The sequence below is a fragment of the Balearica regulorum genome, chromosome 6, assembly GCF_011004875.1.
Source record: "Balearica regulorum gibbericeps isolate bBalReg1 chromosome 6, bBalReg1.pri, whole genome shotgun sequence".
NCBI classification, from domain to species: domain Eukaryota; kingdom Metazoa; phylum Chordata; class Aves; order Gruiformes; family Gruidae; genus Balearica; species Balearica regulorum.
This window is the reverse complement of record NC_046189.1, coordinates 15,756,912-15,782,629: the sequence shown is the minus strand read 5'-3', so window position 1 is coordinate 15,782,629 and position 25,718 is coordinate 15,756,912. Positions and strand designations below refer to the sequence as shown.

Sequence of the window (25,718 nt, the reverse complement as noted above, 5' to 3'; positions counted from 1 at the left end):
AGAGTGGGAGTCATCTGATTTGACAGCCACTTTGGAGTACAGTCTGAGTGAGAAACGACGGGGTCAGTTATGCTTCTCCAGAGCGTTACTTGGAGTGCTCACTGACTCTGGAAAGCCTGGGAAGAGTTGTATGTTGGAGGTGGGGACTGGCTGTGATTCACAAAGGGTCAGTAAAGTTTTCAGTTGTACTTTCGCTGCAACATACATACGTTTTCTTTTGGTATTTACTTAAGCAGTCATCTCACTTCTGCTTACAGATTCATCCTTTAAAAAAAAGTCTTAATTTCAGTGCAGAATGCAGCTGGGAGTATCCATTCTACATGATGTGTTGACTCTTTACTAACTAAACCATAAATGGATGCTACAGTTTGGATTTTGGTGCTTGATTATTTTTTTTCTTCACGTAAAATCAATTACTTTTCAGACATACTTCCGTGGAACACTTTTCTAATTTTTGAAGTGGTTAGGATGGGTGGTTTTAAATCAAGCTGGTCTAGGAAGATCTTTCACTCAAAAATTAATACCTGAATACTTCTAATTCTCAATGTAATAATTTCATGCTATAGTTTGCATTAAAAAAATAAAGCTGTTAGTATTTTGTGATGGAATTAACATATGGATTATACCAAAGCAATTATGTTCTTGTATGGGTAATTATTAAAATATAACTTTGATCTTTTATTTGTTTATCTATGTGCTGCAGTGAGATCTTTCTCATCTGCAGCATGCTACAGAGAGCACCATGGACGTATTATCAAAAAGAGATCTATAGCACGTAAAACATTATTCTTGCATTCTAATTATTTTTTGTTAAATTAGAACCTGCTGCAGTAGATGGGATTTTTTTGTCCATTTTATTTGTTAGTGAGACTGGGATTTTTATCCTCAGGAGGTCTTCAAGGAGAGGATTGGTTATGCACACATATATGAGGTACTAAAATCGCTGGGTCAACCCTCACGGGAATTGCTGGAAGAACTCATGAATATGGTGAGATGTGCTTGCTTCGAATGCTAAAATGTTTACATCTTTTAAACAGTACTTCTAGCCCTATTTTATTGTATTTCACGTCTGAGTTCTCTGCTCTTTTTCAGGCTGTTGAAGGTGACCACATGGCTGTTGGGATCCTAGGCATTAGTAATGTCCAGCCCTTATTGCTGCTTATCCAGTGGCTTCCAGAATTAGAGTCACATGACCTGCAGATTTTCATCTCAAATTGGTTGAGGCGAATCTGCTGTATTAACAGACAGAGTCGTGCCACGTGTGTCAATGCGAACATGGTCATCCGTATCATTGAGACGCTAAATTCCCACTCCGCGCTCCATTGCACTTGTGCAGAGAACCTCATTGCCCTTCTGGGCTCTTTGGGGAGCCAGTCAATGGGCTCAGAAGAATTGCTTCAACTAATACGGCTTCTGAGGACTGAGGAACCAAAACGTGCTCACCCTTATGTTGTTCCAGCGATGCGAGCCATTCTAGCAATGGCTCGGAAGCAGGGCATGTCTAGTGCCTTGCAGTATTTCAACTTGTACCACAGCATGGCCGGAATTGCAGTTCCATCAATTCATAAGTGGCCAGGCTCTGCATTTTCTTTCAACGCTTGGCTCTGCCTTGACCAGGATCGAGTGGACCCTAGCACGACTAGCAAAAGTGGCAAGAGGAAGCAACTCTATAGGTATAGTTACTATAATGGCTTCAAAAGCACAAATCTAGGTCATCTGTTCCTTGTGGCATATGGTACCCTATGGCATGTGGTACTTCTGCTTATCTTTATAGAATGCAATACATAACACTGAGTTTGTGAAAGGGAGCAGTTTCATCTGTCAACAGAGCCAGGCTGTGTTACAGAAATAAGCATGTAATTTCTCAGTTACAATATTTTCTTGTCTACAATTTCAATATCCATAGCTCCAAATTTTGTTAAGGTTCATAGCTTAAACAAACCACCAACCAAAACCCTCCAAAACACCCCACCCCAAAACAGAACAGCCTTCCCCCTGTTTCCTGTAAAAGTAATGAAATCTGTTTTCTATATGACAGCACAATGAAAAGGACACTTTTGCTAGTAGGTAGACATTGGCTGTCTACAAATTTAACTTTATGGGTGCTAACATTAAGCAGCAAACAAAATGCAGAATGGAGGAATACTCATTGAAGAATTTCTCACTCCCTTTAGTTCATTTTACTGCACTATAGTTTCAGGGGAAATGTTGAAGAATGGAATTCCAGTCGTAACAGAATTAGTATTTTCCAAACCCCTGTGTCTTAGAGTGTTACTTCTGTTTATTAATAACCGTGGTGGCAGGTAGAGACCTCTTGGATTTCTGTGGCTGCCCCATGTATTTGTATAGCACAGCCCTGATGAAGGATGCCACCTGATGAACTGCCACAACTCTGTTTCCAGAGTTTGTCAGTGTGTCCCACTAAAGATCTTAAGTAGACTATAGTTCTAGAAAACTGGGGTGGAATTGCACTACAAAGTGAAAAAGCTACAATTGAATTTCAATGTGGTGATATTAGACCAATAACTGACTGGTTTTCTTCATTTACATACAATTTTGAAGACATTCTAGTTTTGGGAAGATAAAGTAATGTATTGAAATTAAAATGTTTAAAATTCCAGTTTCTGCTTGAAATGTTAAGCACGCAACTGAATTAAAAATAATTAAAAATTGATCTAACTGCTATGTTTTACAGTGTTTATTTATAAGACAGACAACCTCAACAGATGTAAGCTATAACATTCATGCTTTCTGTGTTTGTATTTGTGTTTTACATTGTGCTATCAAATATCTGCATCTATCAATAATTAATGTATGCACTTGGAATAATGGTGCCTAAGGGTGTATAGCAGGTTTTGATAGCAGTTCACAACTTCTTAAAAAAATGAAAGGTTTGTCAATGCAAACCTGTGCTTGCAGGGCTTATTTATAGATAGCTGCTTACAGCTGATTTTCTTCATCATATGAGTGAAATAAGATACGTAAGAATGTGACTACATTTACATTTTGCACTAAGATAAGGTTCTTGCTGATAGATAATCACAGATTAAAAAAAGTCATGGATCACACTTACTGTCTCATCTAACAGTTTTAATGCAGATTTGTCTATAAAATTAAAGATTGAACTTTCCGCATTTTCTAGAAGAGTTCTTCCACGTGCTGTTTTGGTCTTTAAAATAAATAAAATCTCTGTACACAACGCTACAATGTGAAACAAGGGAAATTGGAAGAAACCTGTCTAACAACTGTAACAGTAATGTCACGAATCTGCATGCAATATTGGCAGCTTTACTAGGGGCTGATGGACACAATTTAATTGATAGAAAACAGCACAGGTTGCAGACCAGTCTCTTCTTTATAACAATATTGTGGTTTCCAGAGACTGCAGCGGGCAGGACATTGTAGCAGAACCAGCTTAAACTGTGTGGGTCAAACTGAAGCATTACTTGTGGGGACTGAGATTATGTTTTCATGTAAAAGATGGATGACTACAAGCTGCTTTGGCAGCTTTGTGGATCACCTTTGACCTGCATGTCCTGTGCCTTGGAGTCCCTTCCTTGAGGCAGTTCTTTCTCTTGGTTGTTTTTTTTGTTGTTTTTTTTTTTTGGAACAAAAGTAACAGCCAGCCAGTCAAATAGCAAATACTGGGCCAGTGACAAATGGCTTTAGTTGGTTCTCTCCTTAATGAATGTAGTGTTAGGTGATTTCCAATAGTTTTGATGAAGTTAAGTCCTTGATTGTGTGTTGTGTTGTCTTTTTCTGTAGCTTTTTTACAGGAAGTGGTATGGGTTTTGAAGCATTTATCACATGCTCTGGAGTATTGGTGGTTGCAGTTTGTACAAAGAGGGAATATGCAACAGTGATGCTGCCTGACCATTGTTTTTTTGACTCTCTCTGGGTAAGATGTGATACTGAAAGAAATTTTGTTTAGTGTAATACTGTTAGCTCAGACATCAAAGTTAATTTTTTGTTTTACAAATGCTGTATTTTATAATATTTAAATAATTCATTGCATAAGAACAGATCTAATCTCAAAAAATGCAAGCAATTTCCATGTAGATTAGTGATTGATTGAGCTAAATTATGCCTATGTTATTAGGCATTTGTTATTGACAAGCTGGTTACAGCATTGTGCTTAGAGGTTTTTAACATGCAGAGGTTTTTTTCATATTGAATTACAATAGGCATAGGTGGCTGTGATGCTATGTGAAGGAAAAAAATGTGCTACCCTGTTTCTACCTTGGCCTTTTCTATTCCCATACTTAAGGACTGATATGCATTAATGTGAAAGAGCTGTATCTTTCTCTTAAAAAAACCTGTTGACATGTTAACTACTTAAAAAAATGGATGCAGCTGATAGGTGGTTTTTTCTTCTTGATGCTTTGGATTTATTTTTTTAAGTGATTTCCTTACCAGATAAGTAGAGATGAAGTTAAATATTTCCATACAGTCATTTCACTACTTTTTGATAATGACTTAATTATTTTATATTGCTTAACCAGCACAACATAACTATTGTTCACATGCCTGGAAAGAGGCCCTTTGGTCAGAGCCTTGTGTACATCTACGTCAATGGACAGCAGAAAATCTCTGCCCCGCTTCGATTCCCTGCCATGAATGAAGTAAGTTCACCTTCTGAGTCATACCTCTGTTCTGATGAGCTCTCATAGAACAACGAGAACATAGTTGGATTTTTTTAATTTGGGAATTGTGTAAGAGTTTAAGATAGCTTAGTCTATTGATAATAAGCTTTTGTTCAACTTGGGACAGCGTCTAGAGTATCAGTTTGGAGTATAAGTAAACAAGCATTAATTAATTGTTAGTTGTCTCAGTTTAAAAACAAAACAAAACCCAGATTACTTTGATTAGATTGTGGGATTTTCCTTGAAATAATTACCGGACCATACTGACATAATTTATGGGTAAATCATAATAAATCACAGCTCTGCCAGTAGGATTGGTGTGACGGTACTCAGTGAGAAATATTCCCTGTGACTTTCAGCAATAACTTTTTTTACTTCTATTTTCTGTATGTTCCCTTAATATGCTTATCTTATACCTGCTTTGTTAGCTAGATAAGCAGTTTACATGCAGTTAATCTAACCACTTTGAATGTGTACACATTTAATGTAAAACAAAAACCACCACACTAGCCATCTAAATGTTTAGTTTTCTTTGTAAGCATTGTCCATTCTTTTTGTGGAACAAATCCATTTTAAACTGGACTACAACACTGAACATTCTTCCCTGTCGTGTAAGTCCTAATTTGATATTTATTAAATATGTTGAGTAACCACTTGGGCACAATCATAGTAAAAATCAGTATAACACTTAAAAAAGGAAAGTAAATGTAACTTCCATTGTGAGATAAAAACTGGATTTTGGCCCATCTGTAGAATAAGCTCTCAAAGTAGCTAAAAAGTAGGGTGAGTAAGCTTCCCATGCGAGTATCTGTTTGAGTGGAATAACTGATACAAGAAATGTACAGTAGCAGATATGCTGGACTAGTATTTTGAAATATAATCCAGAAGAGGAGTGTTTACCCAGGTTATCTGGAGCACCGTCCTTCCTGGCTCTGCTCCTGCCAGAGGTTACACAACAGTTGAGGTGACCAAATTGCTGTTAATTGGAGAAAGGGCACTCTGGTGTCTGGAAAGTATATGCTCTTTTTTGGTCTACTGTGCTGGATTATTTCTTTTCCAGGGCACACCAGAACTTGCTGCTCTTAGTTTGATTTATTTAGTTCAGGTTTGCCAGAGATAGTCTTCAGATTTACTTTGTAAACTGTGAAAAAAGGAGGTTAGGTTTACAGTATGTATTTTTGGTTTTTTTCTTCCATGCATGACTCTCCAGTCTTTTACTTCCTGCTGTATTGGTTCAGCTGGTCAAAGAACAACAACTCCTCCTCCGTCTCAGATACCAGATCCTCCTTTTTCCTCCCCTGTTATGCCCCATCGGACATCACTTGGGGGCATACTGACTGCAGGAAATTGGGGTGGAATGCTTGGAAAACCGGAGCTCATCACCAAGATGATCTCAGCAGGGACTCAGGACAGTGAATGGGGGTGTCCAACATCTTTGGAGGGCCAGCTTGGATCAGTTATCATCTTTCATGAAGCACTACAACCTCCTCAGGTGAAAGCGTTATATTTAGCAGGTAAGTGGTGATTGTACTGGTTTTAAATGAATAAAAGGGATAAGTTATGGAGAAGACCCCACTGAGCTTTGCTCTACACAGTCACATAATAAAGAAGATACAATCCAGAAGAACTGCAGAGCTGACCTAAGTGAGAGGGCCTTATAACAAATAAGTTTAAAATGGAATGATAAGTATTTTATGAAGTTTTATTTAAAATGTTATGTTTGCATAAGCTCATTTATTTATCTTATGTGTAGACCTGCCAAAATCAAAATGTTAGGTAGCATTTTAACTTGTAAGTTCTTAATTTTTGCTACTGTTTGCCTACATGTGAGTTTCCAGTTGAGACTCTTTAAAGTATTGCCCTTGTTTTGATAGGCCACTTAAAGGTGATTTATACTTGAGGATTTTTCCACAAGAATTTATAATTAAGGGGTGATTTTAAAATATTCTGATAAGCTATGTCTTACAGTTCAAGGTGCTAAGCGATTAGGTTCCATAGTAACTTGAGATTGCTAGAGATTAGCATAAAACCACTTCCATCATTTAAAGGAAATATTTTGTATTACCAAACAAAACTAAACTATCTTGAAGATTACTCATCTTCTGGGCACATGGGCTTGATGACAGAGATTGGTGACAAATATGAAATAGATATTTGTAAAGACAGAAATGTTAGAGCTATTTGAATGTATTTAAAAAAAAAATCCTTCTTTGTGCAGTTTAGCTTTTTATCAAGAATATTTCTTTTTAAGCAGACCCTGTGGAATGAATGATTTAAGTCATAGAGACTACTTCAAAGCATGTCTCAAATAGGTATGGCTCAGAGTGTCCTGTTTGTTATTGCAACAAAGTATAGTAGTATAAAATTTGTGAAGGTCAGCATTAATATCCAGTGGACTCGTAAATATATATTGTTATAAATATATACTTTTATATATAATTTTTATATATTTTTTAATAGGTCCAAACTGTTTAACTCCATGGAAGTCTCAAGAGGCTGAAGTAGCAGATCTCCCCAGTAAGGTGCTGCTTCATTATACACCAAAGGTATGAAACAATACATAATTTCTCTTTGATTACACAGTGTGCAGTAATTTCAGAGTATGTTCTAGATGGTCTTTTTTTTTGCTTTCCTATTGCTATTTCACAGAACAGGTGAGCCTGCCATCTTTATGCTGGGGTAGTTATGGGAAGATCAGGAGGAGTGAGAGCTTTCTTAAACTGTAGTCTTGTGCAGAGATAATAGGTTTTGTTCTTGTTCGACAGAAGGACAGGATTATTTTGCACAATTGTGAATGTCAAATCTAAGATAACATATATGATGTTCCATCATTCTTTAAGCCTTTAATATCAACACAATGACACTAACTTCCTGAAAAGTATTATGTATCATTCAGGAATCTTATATGTTCAAGGATCTGTAACTTGTTTCCTAAGTGATATTATAGCCTCTTCATTTGTTTAATAGGCCTGCAGAAACCCAATTTGTCTTGACCTGTCTGCAAATCTTTTACACGGAAGACTAACCGGAAACAAAGTAGTGAACTGGGACATCAAGGTAAGTGCATATGAAGAAGCAGAACCTGATGTAAATACGACAGTGGTTGTATATGTTCATCTAACTTTTTGAATGCCTGAAACTATCATTGTAATGTAAATGATATTTAGCAGATACAGCATGTTTTTGTAGTTTGTGTTAATGGATTAATCCTGTATCTGGAGTAGAATTACATTACATTTATTGAGAACTTACAAGGGCTACTGCTTTTAATGGCATAGATAATGCATTAAGATATTCCTGTTGTGTATTGAAAGCATTTTGTCATCTCTAGGGGATTCTGTCATGGTTTTCTTGCAGTCTTAAACTCTGAATTAGATCAGTAGGGTTAAGTTAACACTTGTGATTTTTGCTGTGTTAGTCATGTAAAAAAAAAAAAAATTACTAAATTGCAGACTAACTTCACCAGAGAACAAGGTCTGGAGTTAAAATATTACAAGAATCTAGAATTTTTTTAAGACATAACTAGATTAACTTATCTTATTTACTTTTGGTTTGGGGTCGGCAGGACTAGATGATCTTGCAGTCCAAAAGCCTCACGTCAGAAAAAACACCACTATTCACTGAAATGTTAGACCTTATTCTGTTTCTGCTATACACTAATTGTCTAATATTTTTTCCTTATTGTTGGACACATTGGGATATCTGATCCTTACAGGCTATGCAAATCATCTTTTAACATTTGCTAGCAGTTGTAAACACAACACTACTGCTATATTAGTATTGAGCTTAAAATGTAACATTTTCTGGCTAAACCTGTTTCTAGTCTCCTGCTCAAATATTCTATTATAGCAAAACTGTCTTTTATATTTTGGGGTTTGGGTTTGGGTTTTTTTGTTTTTTTTTTTTCTTAACCAACACATAGGGTCCTTATGTCCTTCTGGTTAATCAGTTAATTTCTTAGTCTCATGCCACCAACACTTCAGATCTGACTTTATACTTTAGAATTAAAACTCACAGTTTTGTCAACTCAACACTGCCAATGCTCCACAAACAGAATACCATTTAGGCAAATTACACGTTCATTAGATATCTTCTGTGTAAAATACCAAATGGTCTTCTACTTGCTAGTTGATGGAGAGGAGGAGGAAACCATGAAATTCACACCAGCTTAATAAATACCTTTGTGTACCTGTCTGCTTATTTGTTCTCTGATCACTAACACATATTAATATCAAAAATCACAGTCAGGCTTAGCTCTGTGCATGAGGAAATCAAGTTATTTGCAGCATCGGAGTTTGACTGAGAAACAGTGAAATAAATAAGGATTTATTTCTTTTAAGTTTAGATAGGATACATCCAATTCTGTTTTATAGGCAGAATCTTTGATTAAGGACTCTTAGCTTTGAGAAAAAAATTTTTATTTTTTCTCAAAGTCTGAGTGTAGAAAACTTCTCAGTAGAATACCACATCTTGTTTTGTCTTCAGGTAAAATGTATGAACAAATAAATACAAGCTGCTTTTTTTTTTTTTTTTAAGAACAGTGAACAATCAACTGTACTAGCAAACTAATTAATAAGGTAGTATTGTTGGAGCTACACTGTGCATATACCGACTTGTGGAGATTAGTATTAATACAGATGCTAGCTAGTTAATTTTGCTATGATATTAATAGTTTGAAAATACTGCAATTTCTTCTCTTCACCCAGTAGTGGGAAGAGGAGTGTTTATATCTCTAGCTTTATGGGAAAGCATATTGTGAGTACAAGTTTTAGGAGAATCATTCATTAACAAACATGATGGGATTTAGCACCCTCTTGAGGAGGACTAGAGTGAGGAAAAACCACAAGAGCTGATGAGGAGCTCATGAGGAGATAGGTACGGCCTAGAAGGAGCTGCAGTTACTGCTATCTGGTGGTTCAGACAAATTCTGTTGTTTGACTTTAAGTTGATTTCTGTTTCCAAAAGCTGCAAGTCTGTGGTCCCTCTTGTTTTGCTCAACAAACATAGAAATCTTCATCCATGAGATAAATTTTGCAGCTATAAAAAATTTTCTTAATTTAACTGTTCAATTTTGTTAAATTCACCTTAATAAACGTGGACTGGAGAGGGGGTATCATAAAAGACATATGGAGCAGAATAATAATTGAAAAAGTAGAAAATGATGGAGAAGAAAAGGGTGGTTTTCTCTACTTCTACCCAACATTTCTGACTGGGAAGGTGGAGTGGTATCCCACATTAATAGGCTGGCTTACAGGATGTTGGAGTTTTTTGGCTGTTAAAATTTTACTACACAATGGTTTTCAGTGGACTAAGCTGGGCAGTTGAATAGGTGTCTTTGGTTAGCTTGCTGAGACTCTGATTTTTTAAGTGACATTGTGAATCACTTCTAGAAATCTTGTGATTTGAATGTTCTGTACTTTACCACAAGAAGCGTTGTTTGAAGTCTCATGCTATCCCTGCTTGTGAGGAGGCAGGAAAAAAAGGGGGCTTAGGAGACCTGAATCTAAAAAGAGGCTTAGAATTGAGGTATGTGAAAAGTTACTTTAAAAAAATTAATCACATCTTATTTTTTAATTGCATGAAGTTGAGATCTTACAGGGATATAATTAAAGCACAGATGTGTATAACCTGCTCTCACTGCTTGCTGCAAGTAACTTAGAAATGGGAAAAATATGTTTTTCCTGTTTTTTCAAATATATTTAGCAGAAGATTCTTTCTAAGATTTGTATCCTTCAGTTTCCCATGTTTATGTGGTGCGCAGTAGGAAGGAAATGTAAAAAATGCACACTCAAAACGAGCTGACAGGAAGGCATATGTGTCATTGCAGTGTCTAAAACTTGGGCAGCTCTGTTGTTAAACACAGTGTTTTAAACTAGTTTCACAGTGGCATGTGAATAATTTGGGAGTATGTATTTGGGAGTTCCTTGTATTTGGAGTAAATTTCTGTTATGTAGTCTAGAGAATTTTCTTTATGATGATGTTTTTCCTCCCTTTTCTCTTGATTTAGGATATGATCAACTGTATTGGTGGAATAAATGTGCTGTTTCCATTGCTGGAGCAGATCAGCTTTCTTGGTGGACAGATGCCTGAGAAGTCTGAAGGGGAAACTCTACCTCCAGAACTGGTTACTCCTGTAGAGGGAGACTGGGTGGTATTGTCATCCACAAAGGCGTCAGGTATGAAAGTACAGTTGAACTGCAATAACTTTTATGCTTGATTTTTAAAAGTCTTCCTGTGAATGACAGAAAACTGTTTTATTATGTGCTGGCTTTTCTGGAGTACCTATGTAAAGCTGAAAGGATCGCTCTGTTCTTAGATAGGACGTAAATACTGAATACCAGGAGTTCAGCACTATGTAAAATTAACTTACATATTTTAAATTTAGCAATATTTAATAGCATTATTTTTCTTTTCATGATTTACTATTACATTAGTATAAAAGTATGCAGTTTTAAAATTTCTATTCTGAAAAGTTTGTTCTGATTATTCTGAGAAATTGTTTGATGCGAAGCCTACTAATATCAATAGGAGGAGCTTTACTACAACTTGAGTCAGAGCCACAAGAAGATGTTGCAGCATCAGAACAATACTGTTTAGCCTTTAGCCAAACTTGTATTTTCTTAGGAAAATGTTCAAACTCCTACCTTGTCCACACAGTCAGATTTTAGTATTAAAATAAATTTAAAAAATGGAAAGGAAGCTTTAAGAATAGATTTTTTAAAGCTGTGCTCATATTGAAGATGAACTTTGATTTTAACAGAAACTACTGGGAAATCAGACCTTGAAAGGGAGAACAGCATTTTTTGTTTCAAATATGAAATGATGGAGTAAAATTTTAAAAATATATCTCTCTCTGTCTCTTAATTTTTTGCGTATCATGGCTAGAAAGTGTCTGCAACTACACAGGGAGAACAACTGCAGCATATGTAAAAGGTTGTAAGTGAAAGAGAAGTTTGCCTATAACCTGCAGCCAGATGGATGAAGCAACTGAAGTCAGGACTGGGGTCACTTAGCTCTGGAGAGGCATAGAATGACTATGACTCTGCACTGGAAAAAGTTTAAAGACAGCCTACAGATAGGGAACAACCAGAAAAGGAGTTGAGAAGTTCAGGAAATAGTGAGGAATGTGAACACTTAATTTTACTTCTTCCTGTCTGTGATTATGCAGCGGTCCAAGAATAAACCATGAGGTTTTTGGTATTGTTGTGTTTTGCAGAAGCACGCTTGGAGAAGAACATTATTGCAACTTTCATCTTGATGATAAAACACTTTATTCAGAGACACCATGTTAATCAAGAAAATCTCATTCACTCCCATGGAGTTGCCACCCTAGGAGCCTTGTTACAGAAGGTAACAAGATTTTTTAAAAAATGAAATTTATTAGGATATTCAATATTTTGAGTGCTAAAAGCTGTTGTTATTTTGAAAGGTGCCAAGCAACTTAATGGATGTGAATGTACTGATGGCTGTACAGTTGTTGATAGAGCAAGTCTCAGTAGAGAAGAACATGCAGCTTTTGCAACAGATGTATCAACACTTACTTTTTGACTTCAGTATCTGGAACAGTGGGGACTTTCCCTTCAGAATTGGTGAGCTCTTGGACTTGGACAACTGTGCAAAGACACAGTACTCTTCACTTGACACAAATCTTTATCTAGGTTCTAATAGAAAACCTTATATTGTAGGACATATACAATATCTTTCTACTATCATCAAAGACAGCAGAAGACTCTTCAGAAAGAAATATGGTGTGCAGTTTCTTCTAGACACACTCAGGATTTATTATGGGTATGAGTTTTACTACTTCTAACCCCTCCTTGTTTCTTGTATGTGGCTGTCGTGGGTTTTTTCCCCCATCACCCTAGTGAGAAAATTAATAAATAAAACTGCAGGTTGGCTTTTGGTGGTTGATTTAATTTTCAAAATGGCTTTTTTTTTTCCTATTTGACTTGCTACTTTTCCTTGACTTTAATTTTTATGATAGGATTATATAAAATTTGTGTCAATGATACTAGAAATGCTTGGAAAAGTCATTAAAATTACAAAATTGAGGGACTTGTTATCAACAATGTGAATTAAGTCATAAATCATTAACATTATGAAAACAGAGGATGTTTTATCATTTTAAGTTCTTTTATATCCTTGTAGAATTTGAAGTAGGACTTTTTTAGGAATTTAAAATTGACTTTCAGTCTTGATGATTTGTATCTGCTTATGAATATAGTTATGCCATTGAGGAGGATTGGCTAGAGACCTTGCCCTGCCCTTTGGAGGGTGTGTGTGGGGGGGGAACCTGTATCCAGATCAATACAAGTCTACATTTCAGGGCTTTTACAGACTTGGTAAGTCTCATCTGCTATTGCTTGTTACTATTCAGTTGCCCCACTTCAGTAAAAATTGATAGCTTGTGCCATGGTATCTTGGTAGATGAAAAATTACAAAACTAGCACAGTCAAATTGTTATTAATGAGTTATGAAGAACTTCCTTAGGTTGCTTTTCCTGTCTGTTGATTTATAGGAATGGCTGTAAAGACAGTGATTTGGCTCCTGATGACCTGAGAACAATACAGACATCCCTCTATGGACTGATCAAATATTTCCTGAGCAAAGGTGGAACACATGAAGAAATACAGAGCATTGTAGGATACATAGCTGCCACCAGTGAAGAGGAGCAGGTATCCAATATGGCATAAACTAATAGTTAAAACTATACATGTTTTGGTTTTGCTTCTTGATGTTTAGAAATTTTGTGTGCATAAAGAGAGGGGAATGAAAAAGACCACAAGCAAAGTGTTCCTTGATGCGCGGTTCTGTTTAGGTGAACCTGAGGCAGGTTATAGAAGTACACTGGAAACTGACAAAGCGCTCTGCAGGTGGCCGTATTTATACTGGTTCTGGGGTTTTTTCCCCCCTCTCTGAAGAGGTCAGAAAGCATATGATGTGTAATACTGCCATTAGAAAAGTTCCCTTAGTTTACAAAACCAAATGAATTGGACTGCAACTGATCAGAAGTTGTAGTGATGCGGTTTCTATTTTGTAGACATCAACAGAACTTGAACTTGCTTTGTAGCTCTAATTACAGTTTGATAAGGTGTTCTATATATAGAAAAAGTGTATCCAAAATATCTGATTTTAAATGCAGTAATATTGGGCAGACAAAATGTCTATTTTGTAACAAGCAAAGGGTAAAATATAAAAGCCAAGAAAATTTTCCCCAAACAGAGCATGAAGTCTGAATGAACTGTGGATTAATTTTGTCTTAACTTTGTAGCTCTGTGGAATTCTGGACGTTCTCTTCAGCCTACTTCATTCCAGCCCAAGCCCAGACCAGCTTTTTTTATTGCTTTTTGAACCAGGGAATGCTGATATCCTTTACGCTCTGTTATTGCATCAAAGATACTCTGACAGGCTTAGAGAACTTGTGTTCAAGGTAATCAATTGAATTATTTGTTCTTAAATTAATCAATTGAAAATAAATTTGCATTTTTCAATGGTCTAATTGCAGAAGTGTATGCAATTGTAAAGATACTAATCATCCAACTTTTACTTTTTTCTTCTCTCTTCTGTTATGGTAGCTGGATGTTACTGTTTACTGCCATAGTCACAATGGAATCAGTGTTCTCTTTAGGTATTTGGATCTTTAAAAAGAAAAAAAAAAGTCAATGTTGTTTGAGTTAGCTTACAAAGTAAACTTTAAAAACAGTGGACCAGCATGTTATATCACACACAATTTTGTTTATTTTGCATTTGTGTGTACTTTTTCTTGCAGATTGTAGAAGAGATGCTGAAATGTACTAAAGTTTACGAACGGAGCAAGCACCGTATGAGACTCAGGGAAGTGGGATACTCTGGACTGGGGCTCCTTCTGAATGAATCGCCAGTTACTGTTTCTCTTATTAAAAACCTTCTAAACCAAGTTCTGTATGCAGGTAATTGGCAAGTGTTGTGTCTACCGTTAGTAAACTCCCTCTGCTCAGAGGCATGTATTTTGTTTATTTTGTTTATTTTGTTCAGGAAAACCACAGCTGTTACCTTACAACTTTGAACAGTCAAAGTTCACATTAGTCTTGGCTAGTGTTTTCTTAGTTCCCTGAAGTTTGTTCCCTTTACTACCCCTGGATGTAGAGGTGACCTCCAAGGCAGTTTTTAATATTTAGCTTTTACATTCTCTTGCATGATACTGTGTTGTTTTTTCTTTCTCCCCTACAGATCCTGCTGTGAATTATAAAGATCTCATAGCTGTAGTACATCTGGCTCATAGATCAGATATAAATGTGAGAGTGGTTATCTGTAGAAAGGTTAGTTGTCATCTTTAAAACTGGAATGCTGTCCTTTAAGCCCATAAACTGTACAGTGTTATATCTGAATTATTTATTTGAGACACAGTGGCAGTATTTGTTGCTACTGCTTTCTTTAGCAATTATTTATGTTAAACATGAAGCCCATCTGTCACTTAATGTTGAATTTTGTGTGTTCAAGTCCTTTTAAAAACCAAAACAGAAAGCAAAACCTCTATCATGATTCTCAAATAGCTTGTATTTTCTACAAGTACGCTCCTTGAAATACTGAGTTTTCTCAAAGGATGCTTAAGACCATGGTCAAAGTTTTGTTTGTATTCTTAATATGTTATTTTGATAGAACATATGCTTCAAAAGAGTTGTTGTGGATGCAGGGAAGAGATAGGGAAGAAGCAGTGACTTTTTCCTAAACTGAGCGCTCTCTAGCTTGTATTACTGGAATTAATAGTCCTGAACGTTGCTGTGAGGCACTGTATTGTTTATTAAGGTGAAAAAAGTAAACCAATAATATCGGTAAGCTATTAATATTGCACCTTTCTTTATCTATTTGATAGTTCCCAATCAAGCATATTTTCTGTTCTAGATATTTTTTTTGTAGACTAGTGGCCGAATAGGATTATTTGTTGTGATAACTGACTTTTTGCAGGAATTATTGCAGAAGAGTGGCTGAAATATGAGGACTTACCAGTATACTTTGATTGTTTCGATAGTTTCTTTTCTCCCCTACTCCTGATAATTTTTTCTTTTTTTCTCAAATCTATATTTCTAATGAGAAAAATGATTTTGTAGCTTTTTGTTTATTATTCAGCCAATTGTGGCTCTTTTACAAGGTTCTGGACACCCCCCCCCCCCCCAAAAAAAAAAAAAACCTCCAAAACTTTGTAAGATTGTAAAATGTCTAATTGAAATGCTAGAATGAATGCAGTTATGAGCTAAAATTAACGTGTAGGTATGGAATATCTTCTCCTGTCCTTAGGTTTTGCACCTTTTGCATTCCCAACTGGATGCAGCACAACAGATTTCTCTGCAGCTGGGCTGGCAGGACACTTTGATTAGACTGTTCTTGAAAGAAAACTCAGAGGTCCGGATTAGCTTTAAAGAGAACAGGGCCCGTTCCTCAAGGGAAGAGGAAAAAAAGCCTCCTGCTGAAGAGCTTCAGAAACATCAACCTGATAAGACAGAGGGAGACAAAACTGGTAGCTTTGCATCTGTTAATGGTCTGTTTGATCAGTGGAGTTTAGAAGACAGCAAATCCCTGGATGTCCCTGCTCATTTCTCTGTTATGCCACTGGAAGATGCATCCACAGCAGAGATGTCTTTTAGGTCGGAGGACCGAGAAGAGTTATGGCACAGCAATCCTTCACATTTGAGTTTAGATCTGTCCAGTGTTGACTCTTATGAACTGGCTGACGTTGTGAATCAGATGACAGATAGCCAGCCCAGCACACCATCACCTATAGAGAACACAAAACCATTCTCTGGGCAGCCTGACAAGGAGCTGGGCATTATAAATGATGTGGGTTTCACCGCTGATCTTTCTTTATTTGAAAACCAAGGAGTAAGTAATTCACTCCCATGTGGTTAATTTCTCCAAATGTCTGCAATTCCTCTTTATATTTTTTAGTCATCTTCTGACAGAAAAGCAAACCATGTAGCTCTTTTATAGTGAGTAGGGTACTTCCTTTTGTAATGTGTCTAGTTGGAATAGCTTTGATGTTAAAAAAAATCCAAAACACAAACAAAGAAAAAACTACACACACACACCCCTCCCCTTCTCTATTTCAACATCCCTCATCTTCCAGAGGAGGCCTGGAGCAGACTTGCTGTGAAAAAATCACGGGTAGCTCAAGATCAGGTTGAAATAATGATGTAGAAGTCAAGTCAGTATGTATCACAACATACAAGCAAGTCACAGTATCTTATATTTGAGTTTCCAGGTATTTAGCAATTGGACTTTAGACTGCAGAGTTTTCAAAAATGCTGAAACATGCAGGCATAGGGACTGTGGTGAATAAGAAACATTTTGAAGGTTTTCTAGACTAGAATGGCTGTAAATATTTCTCTTCTTTTGCAGGGGGGTGACAATGAACTCATACAGTTACTTACAGACATCCTACTGTGTATAATGTGGAAAGGCATTGAAAAATCTGATGATGATGCTTGGATTGAGAGAGGACAGGTGTTTTCTGCACTGACCAAACTGGGGATATCTAATGAGTTGCTGCGACCTTCTGATGAGATAAAACTCAAGTGAGTGTACAGTTCAAGGACGGGCTCTTTCATCCCTTTTGAGGAAAAACAGAAAAAGTGAGATGCATTAGTGAAGCTGGAAGGGGCGAGCGTTTCCCAACAAGATGTCAAGATGTATTTTTTTTTTTTTTTTGCTCTCTCTTCACATACTGTCAGAAGTATATTCCACTACCTATTTAGTAGTGTCATGTGGCCTTAAGGTTTTGAAACTGTATTACTGGTTTCATGAGCATCTCAAAATCTCTTTTACTTCATTGGCTTATCAAGAAGACAGCAGTTATGTCACTGCAGGCTGAGATTCAATTAAGTACTTAATTGGATTTTTTAAAAGCCACTTATACTTAGAACATGCAATAATTACTTTGGGATTTTGTTTTCCGTGCAGCTTACTGGAGAAGATGTTAGAATGGTCAGTCACTGATAACAGAGATTCAAAAGCTCTCCCTACACATGCTGAAAATGCCTTCAAGCTCTTGCTAATTGTACAAGATTTCCTGCAGGCAGAAGGACTAGTTAATTCAAATTTGTGGACAGAAAAGGTACAGTAACTGCATAACGGAAATACTGTATATAGGCTGAAATAGTAATGGAAAAGGTGTCAGCTTGGATACTGTCATCCCTTCCAGGCATACGTTTTTAAACTGTAGATATTACAGAATAAGGGTTCATAGTGGAATGGATTAAATTGCCTGTATAATGAGTAAAAAAGTGTGACTACTTACTACAGGGAATATAGTTAATTTTATAAATTAAATAGGCCTATAAATGGTACTCTTGAAAATCCAAGTCTCTTCAGACTGGAGAAATATTTAGAAAATGTAGGAGCTGATGAAACAAAGTCAGTTGTAGCCTAAGCAGATTTTGCACTGTTTATCAGCATGTATGACTCCTTGTGTGTGTCCTGAATAAAAGATCAGCCAAAACTCTGCTCTCAGTTGCAAGCTGAGACACGTCACTTCTGGGCTTTGACGCATATTGGAATTCCAACATGATTTTGTGTGCATATGTGCAAATTGCTCTGTTTTATGTATCAAAGTCAGAAATATGAAGTCTGAAGAAGAAAATTACTAGCAAACACACTTAGTAGTAAGGTAAAGAAGCTTTCTGTCATCTGTTTCTCCTGCCTTCTTGACATACATGTTGTAGACACCCATAATTTGCCTGAACACTTACGTGTTTTCTGGCAGTGGTCTTGCTTCCTTCACTGAGTTGTCATTGCTTTTCCATTTTTCAGGACTAAAGGGGAGAGGTAATTATATGACGATAAATCCTTAAAAAATAATTTTTTAAGGCTACTTTTAAAAAAAAAATAATAAAAAAAAGTATAATGTTAAGAGTCATCAACACAGTAATTCCCAAGCTGTTCTCCAAAATGCCTGCTTATAAGTAAACATAGCTTAATCTTAAAGCTTTTGTTTGTTTTTAAAAAGTCTCCTCTTGATAAAACTTTGCCTTCTCTTGTGATCTAGCTTTGTGAAATCTAATTAGGAATGAGATCTGGACTTTGGAGCAATGAGAGTTGTGGTTATTGCCAACTCTGAATTGGAAATAACAGTACTTTCATAAACTATCTTCCACGGTGCCTGGGGAGAATTTAGGGCATGGTAATATTCTAAGGAGGACAGCTTTCAGTCTGCCACAGAAGCACTCATGTGATTCTGGGGCTTAACAAAAGAATGATTTCACATTTAAATGACTTATTAGGGAATGCATCAAGGTATATTAGTTTTAAGCAAACATGTCTGGATAGTGAAATGTGCTGTTTGCCTTGTGAAAACATAGCCTTTCACACGGTTTGTATCATTTCTAGTATCAAAATACTGACAGAAAGGAGTGTCTCCTAATTTTTTATTTTTTAAAAGACATTAATAGCTGTTAAGAAGTTCCAAGCATTTCACTAAATCAGATATTCATGAAAGAAGCCTTATTTTCCTTCTCAGGACACTGTGCATATTGCTGTTGCTGGTAAATTATACTAGCATCACACTTAAATCATTAAAAATACAAAGCAAAAGAATGAAATAAAATCCTATATATACTGTACCCAGAAGTTGCAAGTTGGTGGGGTATCTGTGCTATTAGTAATAGTGTCTTTTCAATTGTAGTAATCCTGCTCATGGAGTCTCCGACTTTTCTAAGGAAATGGCATTTATAGAAAAAAGATATATTATATGCTGCTTGTGGCTGTATTCAGGGGAGATCCTTGAATTAACATGCTGGGCTGGATAGATTTTTGCAGTCAGGAATTGTTTCAAATTACTGGTTTAACTGCAGTGTTCTGGGATTATTTTCTGGATTTGGGTAAATCAGAAGTGTGAACACAGCATCTTGTTCAGCTCTTTGAAATGATTGTGTCTCCAGCTGGAGTAGCTGCTGTTAGTTATATTTCATGCAAATCTTCTGTTTATCCAATAGCTCTTGGAAGAACTAGTGACTCTCATGGATAGCCTATCAGTCTGGTATTCTGCTGGCCTAGAAGCAACCAAGCTTTCACAGGTGCAAGTCCAATTGCTCCTTGGATTCATTGCACAAGATAACTTACAGGTTTGTTGCAAATTCCTGCAAGTGGTGCTGTGTTTCAAGTGCATGTTTGATGTAACTGTTGTGCAGTTTATGGGGGAGCTGCTCATACTAGTGAGCAGACTGGCAATCCTTCATTCTTCTGTAGGGGAGATATTTTATTGGTTCTTACCATTTGCAAATGTACTCTACAGTCCTGTCAATCTGCACCTCCTGAGCATGAGAAAGAGGTAGAGGGCAAGCTGTTTGAAGATGGGACTATGTAGGCACTAGTGGCAGTAAGATAGTGATTCTGATCGTGACTTTTTGTTTCTACCATAAAATACATTTATTGGCGGTTTCAGGTTTACATACATTAAGTGCACATGAACCTGGACTGTTCTACCAAATCAACATTTGGAACAATGTTAGTAGAGCTGTTCCTGGAATATGAGCCCTTCAGTAAAGCCAGGATTGTTAATCTATGTATATGACTGTCTTAATGCAGCTCTGTGACTTTGGGGTTGCAGCTGACTAGGGTTTGGTCATCACAGGACGAATAAGTGATCAGTGCCCACATTTGATGCATGCGTGCCTTCAGGCTACCTGGGAAGCAGCCAGAATATGTACATAATCCGGTGCTAAAAAGATAGGTGCTCAAAATTACTGTTTTGAGGATTGCATTCATTTTTTGTTGTTTGTGTAGGTCTGTGCTATGGCAGCAGCCAAACTAAACACCCTCCTTCAGACCAAAGTAATTGAGAGCCAGCCTGAAGCATGCTATCTCTTGGGGAAGCTGGAAGGCATCTTGAGTAGATCAATTGAAGAGAAGACAGAAACTTATTCATTTTTGATTCCCCTTGTTCGGACATTGGTATCCAAGATTTATGAACTTCTCTTCATGAACTTGCATCTCCCTTCATTGCCTTCTACCAATGGCAGCCCATCTTTCTTTGAGGACTTTCAAGAATACTGCAGCTCTGATGAGTGGCAAGTTTATATTGACAAATATGTAAGTAGTAGATTATTTTTGTATCCTTTTCCCCCTCTTTTTAGCCATGAAAGCAGAGGAACTCATTCAGAAATTACATTGTGCTTCTTGTTTTGTTTTGGTGGAACCAGATTATTCCAAATATGAAACAGTATGAAGAGAATTCATTCAGACATGATCATGAGCAGATGGCACTTTATTGGAAAGATTGTTATGAAGCATTTATGGTGAACATGCACAAGCGAGACCGGGACAGAGGAGAAAGTAAGCTTAAATTTCAGGTAAGGTTTTGAGTGAGTGCACGTTTCTCTTAGAAGAACTATCTCAGGAGTTGCCTTCTAAAAGATGGAGAAGGTGAATTCCAGGATGTTCCAATTCAAGTGATTCCAGGCAGGTTGATTATTTTAAGATTTTATTAGCAGTGTGACTACACACACTTGTAGGATATGTTGGTTTTTTTCTGTTCTTTTTATTTAAGAGTCTTATCTGTAAGCAGAGTTACTTCAGGACAGTAGGCCTTTCTCATAGCACAGCAACCTAGAATTATGCTCAGCTATTAAGCTGCATCTTCTTTTACTGTGATTTATGTTTTGAATTATTTAAACCTCTTCTCCATTATGCAGTGAGTCAATGTGATTTATTTTATTTATTTTTTTTAACTCTACTTCAATATGATAAAAACATTTAAATGGTGAACAGTTCCTATTTAATGCATGGAAAAATTGTTTCTGAACTGACCTTTCTGTATAAGGTCCAGACTCACTTTAAGCATTAGAATTAACTGGTTATTACAGCAAATATCATAGCTAAGTTACATTTCTCTTGTTTTACCTTTACCTTCTTAATAAGGATCCTTCTAGTAAATATTTTTTTATTCAAGTAGCTAAAGGAAGAATACATGTCACATTCTATAGAATACCAGAATTTAAAGAAAAATCCTACCTATTATAATAGCATTTCCAATAGTGATCACTTTTCTGATGATGAAAAATTGCTTTCCTATGGATTCAATTTTCATTGCTTTTCATATGGATTCAATGCTTTCTTCACATCTTTAAGTTGACGTTTGGTGCCATTTCTTCCAGTACTAAGCTTTTTAAAACTTCTCTCATAAGCATTAACTTAAATTTTTAAATTTATTTTTTTTTTAATTTTTAACTGCTAAACCTCTTCTGTTCCTTTGTAATTTATGAGAATTCTTGCAAGCTACAAAACTGTTTTCAAAGATAAGAGTTACTTCTTTGCTAGATTTATTTTTAATGGTCTTTCAGGAGCATTTTGTGGAACCATTCAGCAGAAAGGCTCGACAGGAAAATCTACGGTACAACAGTATGCTAAAGCAACTTAATAGTCAACACACAGCTACTCTGAGGCAGTGGAGAGCAGCCCAGCTTTACTTGCTCTCTGAACGTGGTCCTTGGTCTGAAATGTAAGAGTGAAGTTCTTAAGTCAAACCGTATGTGGTGCTTAAAAGGAATTTACTCACATGACTAACTTACTGTTTCACGTGGTTAGAACCATGTCAGATTGACTCTGATAACCGTTCTTTAGATGTGAAGTTAATATTGAATGCATGTTTTATAATTATTTCTTTTTTGGCATCTAATTATCAAAATGCAAAGTTTGAAGTGTAATGCTGAGCTGGTTACCTGGATACTAGATTTTCTTGCCAAGTGACAAATAAAAATAAGCTATCAATGAAGTGATTGCAAAAACTTCTTGTGTGATCCTACAGATTGGTGGTTCTGTTGGAAAAGAGTGAATAGACTTGTTAATAAAGACTCTGAGTTTTTATGCATGAATCTAATTTCAATTTGAAAGAATACATTTTGCCTATATTAACTTCTGGGGAAGTTCTGGATAAAGTTTTTTTTTCCCTTTTAATTGTCGTTAACTGAATTACAAAGTGCTTTGACATGATCAGAGCTGCAGTGTGAAATATAAAAATTAAAATGCAGTTTATTGCTTTTATGTTTTACAATGTACAAGTGGATGACAAGTATTTCTCTAAGTAGGTACTCTTTTATAATTCATTCATATAGGTCTTTACCTTCTTTTAACTGTTTTTATGAATATTCTTGTTTTCCTAGGAAACACCATCCTATTCACTGGAAACTTTCAAATGTGGAAAATTTTTCACGTATGAGACTAAAACTTGTGCAGAATTACAATTTCAACTCTCATCAGGATGCTAGTGACCTGAGAGATAATTTAGGTAATGTTGTATTGTATTTGCTATTTCACTTGAGATTCTTTACTGAAGTCTGAGAGTGAGTGAAAGACTTCACTGAGAGTCTTTACTGAAGAAAGATACACACTTTGCTCTTTGCATTTAAGAATCAGTGTATGGTAGATACTTAAATCTTGATTTTTTTGTTTTACCCCTTTGTTTCCCCCTTAGTAAAATGTGTAATGTACGAGTGGTGGTTTGACCTGAAATAACATCTTCCTACTGAGTAGAATTAATTTCCTCTTGTTCATTGAAATGTGTGTTTTTGTTGCCAAAAAAAGGTTAAAGAACTCCTTTGTTTTAAAATAAGCAGTCATGTAGCTTTCTTGCGTAAGATTATTTTTTCAAGAAAAGGAAATGTTGAGATCAGAGTAAGCAGGCATTATTTGTTTAAAACCTTTTAAAGCTTATGATTAAAATGTGTGGATATGAAGTGCTTTGTTTCACAAGTGTGCCAAACAGCTGAGTTAGTGGTGTAAACTGTTCTTTAAGTTAGGTGTATTGGATATCAAAACTCAAACAAACAAACAAAAAAAACCAACCCTGCTCTTGTAAACCCAAGTAAGTGAAAACCACATGCAGTGTATTTAAGTTCTGGCAGAGCACTCCAAAATATTTTATTGGAGATATTCACATCAGAATTCAGTTTAAAATTTTCTAATGCATTTATGTCTTCCCTTTATAGTGTTATGATTTGACATATATTTCAGTGTAGTCCAGGGAGTATTTTTAATGTTGTGCTTTCCCCCAAAAGTATTTAAGAAGTCTGGCTCCTTCTTACTCAGTTAAAACCAATGTTCAACAGTAGAAGTTACACTCAGTAGTTTAGCTTTCTAAGAATGTTGTAGCAAAAACCTTCCTGAGTTGAAATGTCTATTTATGACAGGTGTGCACCAGACACAGCCCTCTAGTGAGTCTCTGCTTCTGGAGGTGGTGAAGCAGGTGAAAGTGAGTGACTTGGAAGATGATGTTCTTGAACTGCCGGATGAAGAGACAGCAGCTAGCTCCAATTTGTAAGTACAGCAAAATAGAGCAGTTAAAATTTGTTTCTGTGCTAGAGATGAGAAGTGAGAAACAACTTCAGAGCTGATTAGCAATCAGAGCTTCTCTCTTTATTTGTCTGGCCTTAACAGTCTAATCCAGGGCTTTGTAGTAGTTCTGAACAACAGAAAAGTTGCTGTTGGATTTTTCGTTGTCAACAATGAGACGTAAGAGCCCCAGGGAAAAGAAGACAGAGCAGATGTTTGTGAGGAACTGTTAGTGATTCACTGCTCACAGTTGATCTGAAGCTGCAGAATTGTTGAGGCTTTTCTACTGTGTACATTCTGCAGAGATGGTCTGCCCTGTAAAGGAATACACCAGACAGGAATTGGCTCTTGCCCATAGATGACAGGGTCATTCCCTGTACCGTCAGCTGCATAGCATGGATGTTTGCTTGGTTGGCATTAATCTGCTACAGAGTCCCTTGTGTTCAAGAGCATTGCAGAGAGACCTGCTGTGCCTCCTTCATGTCACTTGTGTGACTTTAAAAAAAAAAAAAAAAAAGGGGGTGGTGGCCAGGACAGGGGAGATACCAAATGCTTCATTCCAGTAACTGGACATGTGATGCTGTGCATGCTCTATGTGTGCCTATGCTGTTGAAATCCAGTAGAGATGTGACACTTGGAGTGATACCAATGTATTTTCTTGTACGTTAAAGGTTATTGAATGCTTGCTTGTGATGTGTCCTATCTATAGACTTCTGAGCAAGCATTACTTAAGATAGGTCTGAAGATAACTTTATTCACTTGAACCAGGACTCAGCTCTGCTCTGGGCCAGAGAATTTAAGCACCTAGCAATTAAATAAGGAAGGGAAATGCAGCCTCATGTTTTCATACTTCAAGGGAGGTCAAGTCCATTGTGCCCGAGACTGAAATATCAAACCTGAAAAATGATGTTATGAAATGATGTTTGTCTGAAACATCCAAGACTGCTGATGGAAGTAGCTTCATATAATCATTTATGTTGTACTTTTAATGCTATGCAAATTTGATTCTTTTCTGAATTGTACTCTTACCAAGTACCTAAGCAACTGTGTAATCTACCCAACCCTGTAACACTTTGTGGTATTTTTGTAGGGATGATAAGGATGAGCAAAGTCAGAAAGAAAAGCTAATACTGTCTGAAGATTGTGAACTCATTACAGTAATTGATGTGATACCTGGCAGGCTGGAGATCACTACCCAGCACATCTATTTCTTTGATGGTAGCATTGAAAAAGAGGAAGGTGAGCATGATCAGTATCTCTTTCTTTTCGGTTCAGTTCAGCATTCTGTTTTCAGTAGGCTGAGTTTGATTTTTTTTGAGAATGAATATCAAACTAATTGTGAAGAGTCAAGTTGTGGATCTGTACTTAAAATGAATATTGTACTTGGTGGCCAATGACTGGTTGATCCCTTCAGAATCAAGAATCTGGAACTGTACTTGCTGAGGTGTTAATTGATTCACTATTCTTAGTCTTTCTTAAAAAAATTAATATATTTTAAAAAATTAAGTTTGCTGACTAAAAAAGTCATTATCTCTAATTTGCTGCTTAAATGGCACGTCCCTATTCTCCCTGACAAATAATGTTTCACTCATACATTGACTTAAAAAGTAGTAGTAAGTAATGATTAAGTAGTAGTAGTATGTAAACGTTAATCATCTATATTAATTCGGTGAACTATACACAGTTAATTATGAAAACAGTGAACTGAAGTATTTGACCAATAATGGTAAAATTGTCAAAAACAGTAGATCAAAAAGTTGGCCTTTTGGGAATTCTAAA

At 36.4% G+C, this 25,718-nt stretch overlaps 1 protein-coding gene across 7 annotated transcripts in view; it reads left to right on the top strand.

The window, feature by feature from the left end:
* The window catches only part of NBEAL1 (neurobeachin like 1), a 90,793-nt gene that overhangs the window by 39,582 nt on the left and 25,493 nt on the right, over nt 1–25,718 (top strand). For all 7 annotated transcript variants that reach the window (XR_012836059.1, XR_012836060.1, XM_075756454.1 and 4 more), the window contains 25 exons: nt 890–988; nt 1,093–1,673; nt 3,766–3,898; nt 4,503–4,622; nt 5,854–6,157; nt 7,104–7,189; nt 7,611–7,700; nt 10,651–10,819; nt 11,860–11,993; nt 12,073–12,232; nt 12,329–12,431; nt 13,162–13,318; nt 13,915–14,073; nt 14,413–14,572; nt 14,853–14,941; nt 15,918–16,499; nt 17,016–17,191; nt 17,577–17,730; nt 19,607–19,735; nt 20,397–20,702; nt 20,813–20,962; nt 21,953–22,110; nt 22,772–22,896; nt 23,798–23,924; nt 25,030–25,178. Coding sequence is in view for 5 of the 7 variants with exons in the window: in XM_075756454.1 (XP_075612569.1) it covers nt 890–988; nt 1,093–1,673; nt 3,766–3,898; nt 4,503–4,622; nt 5,854–6,157; nt 7,104–7,189; nt 7,611–7,700; nt 10,651–10,819; nt 11,860–11,993; nt 12,073–12,232; nt 12,329–12,431; nt 13,162–13,318; nt 13,915–14,073; nt 14,413–14,572; nt 14,853–14,941; nt 15,918–16,499; nt 17,016–17,191; nt 17,577–17,730; nt 19,607–19,735; nt 20,397–20,702; nt 20,813–20,962; nt 21,953–22,110; nt 22,772–22,896; nt 23,798–23,924; nt 25,030–25,178 (4,600 nt within the window). In the remaining 2 variants the exon portion in view is untranslated. The remainder of the gene's footprint in view (nt 1–889; nt 989–1,092; nt 1,674–3,765; nt 3,899–4,502; nt 4,623–5,853; nt 6,158–7,103; nt 7,190–7,610; nt 7,701–10,650; nt 10,820–11,859; nt 11,994–12,072; nt 12,233–12,328; nt 12,432–13,161; nt 13,319–13,914; nt 14,074–14,412; nt 14,573–14,852; nt 14,942–15,917; nt 16,500–17,015; nt 17,192–17,576; nt 17,731–19,606; nt 19,736–20,396; nt 20,703–20,812; nt 20,963–21,952; nt 22,111–22,771; nt 22,897–23,797; nt 23,925–25,029; nt 25,179–25,718) is intronic.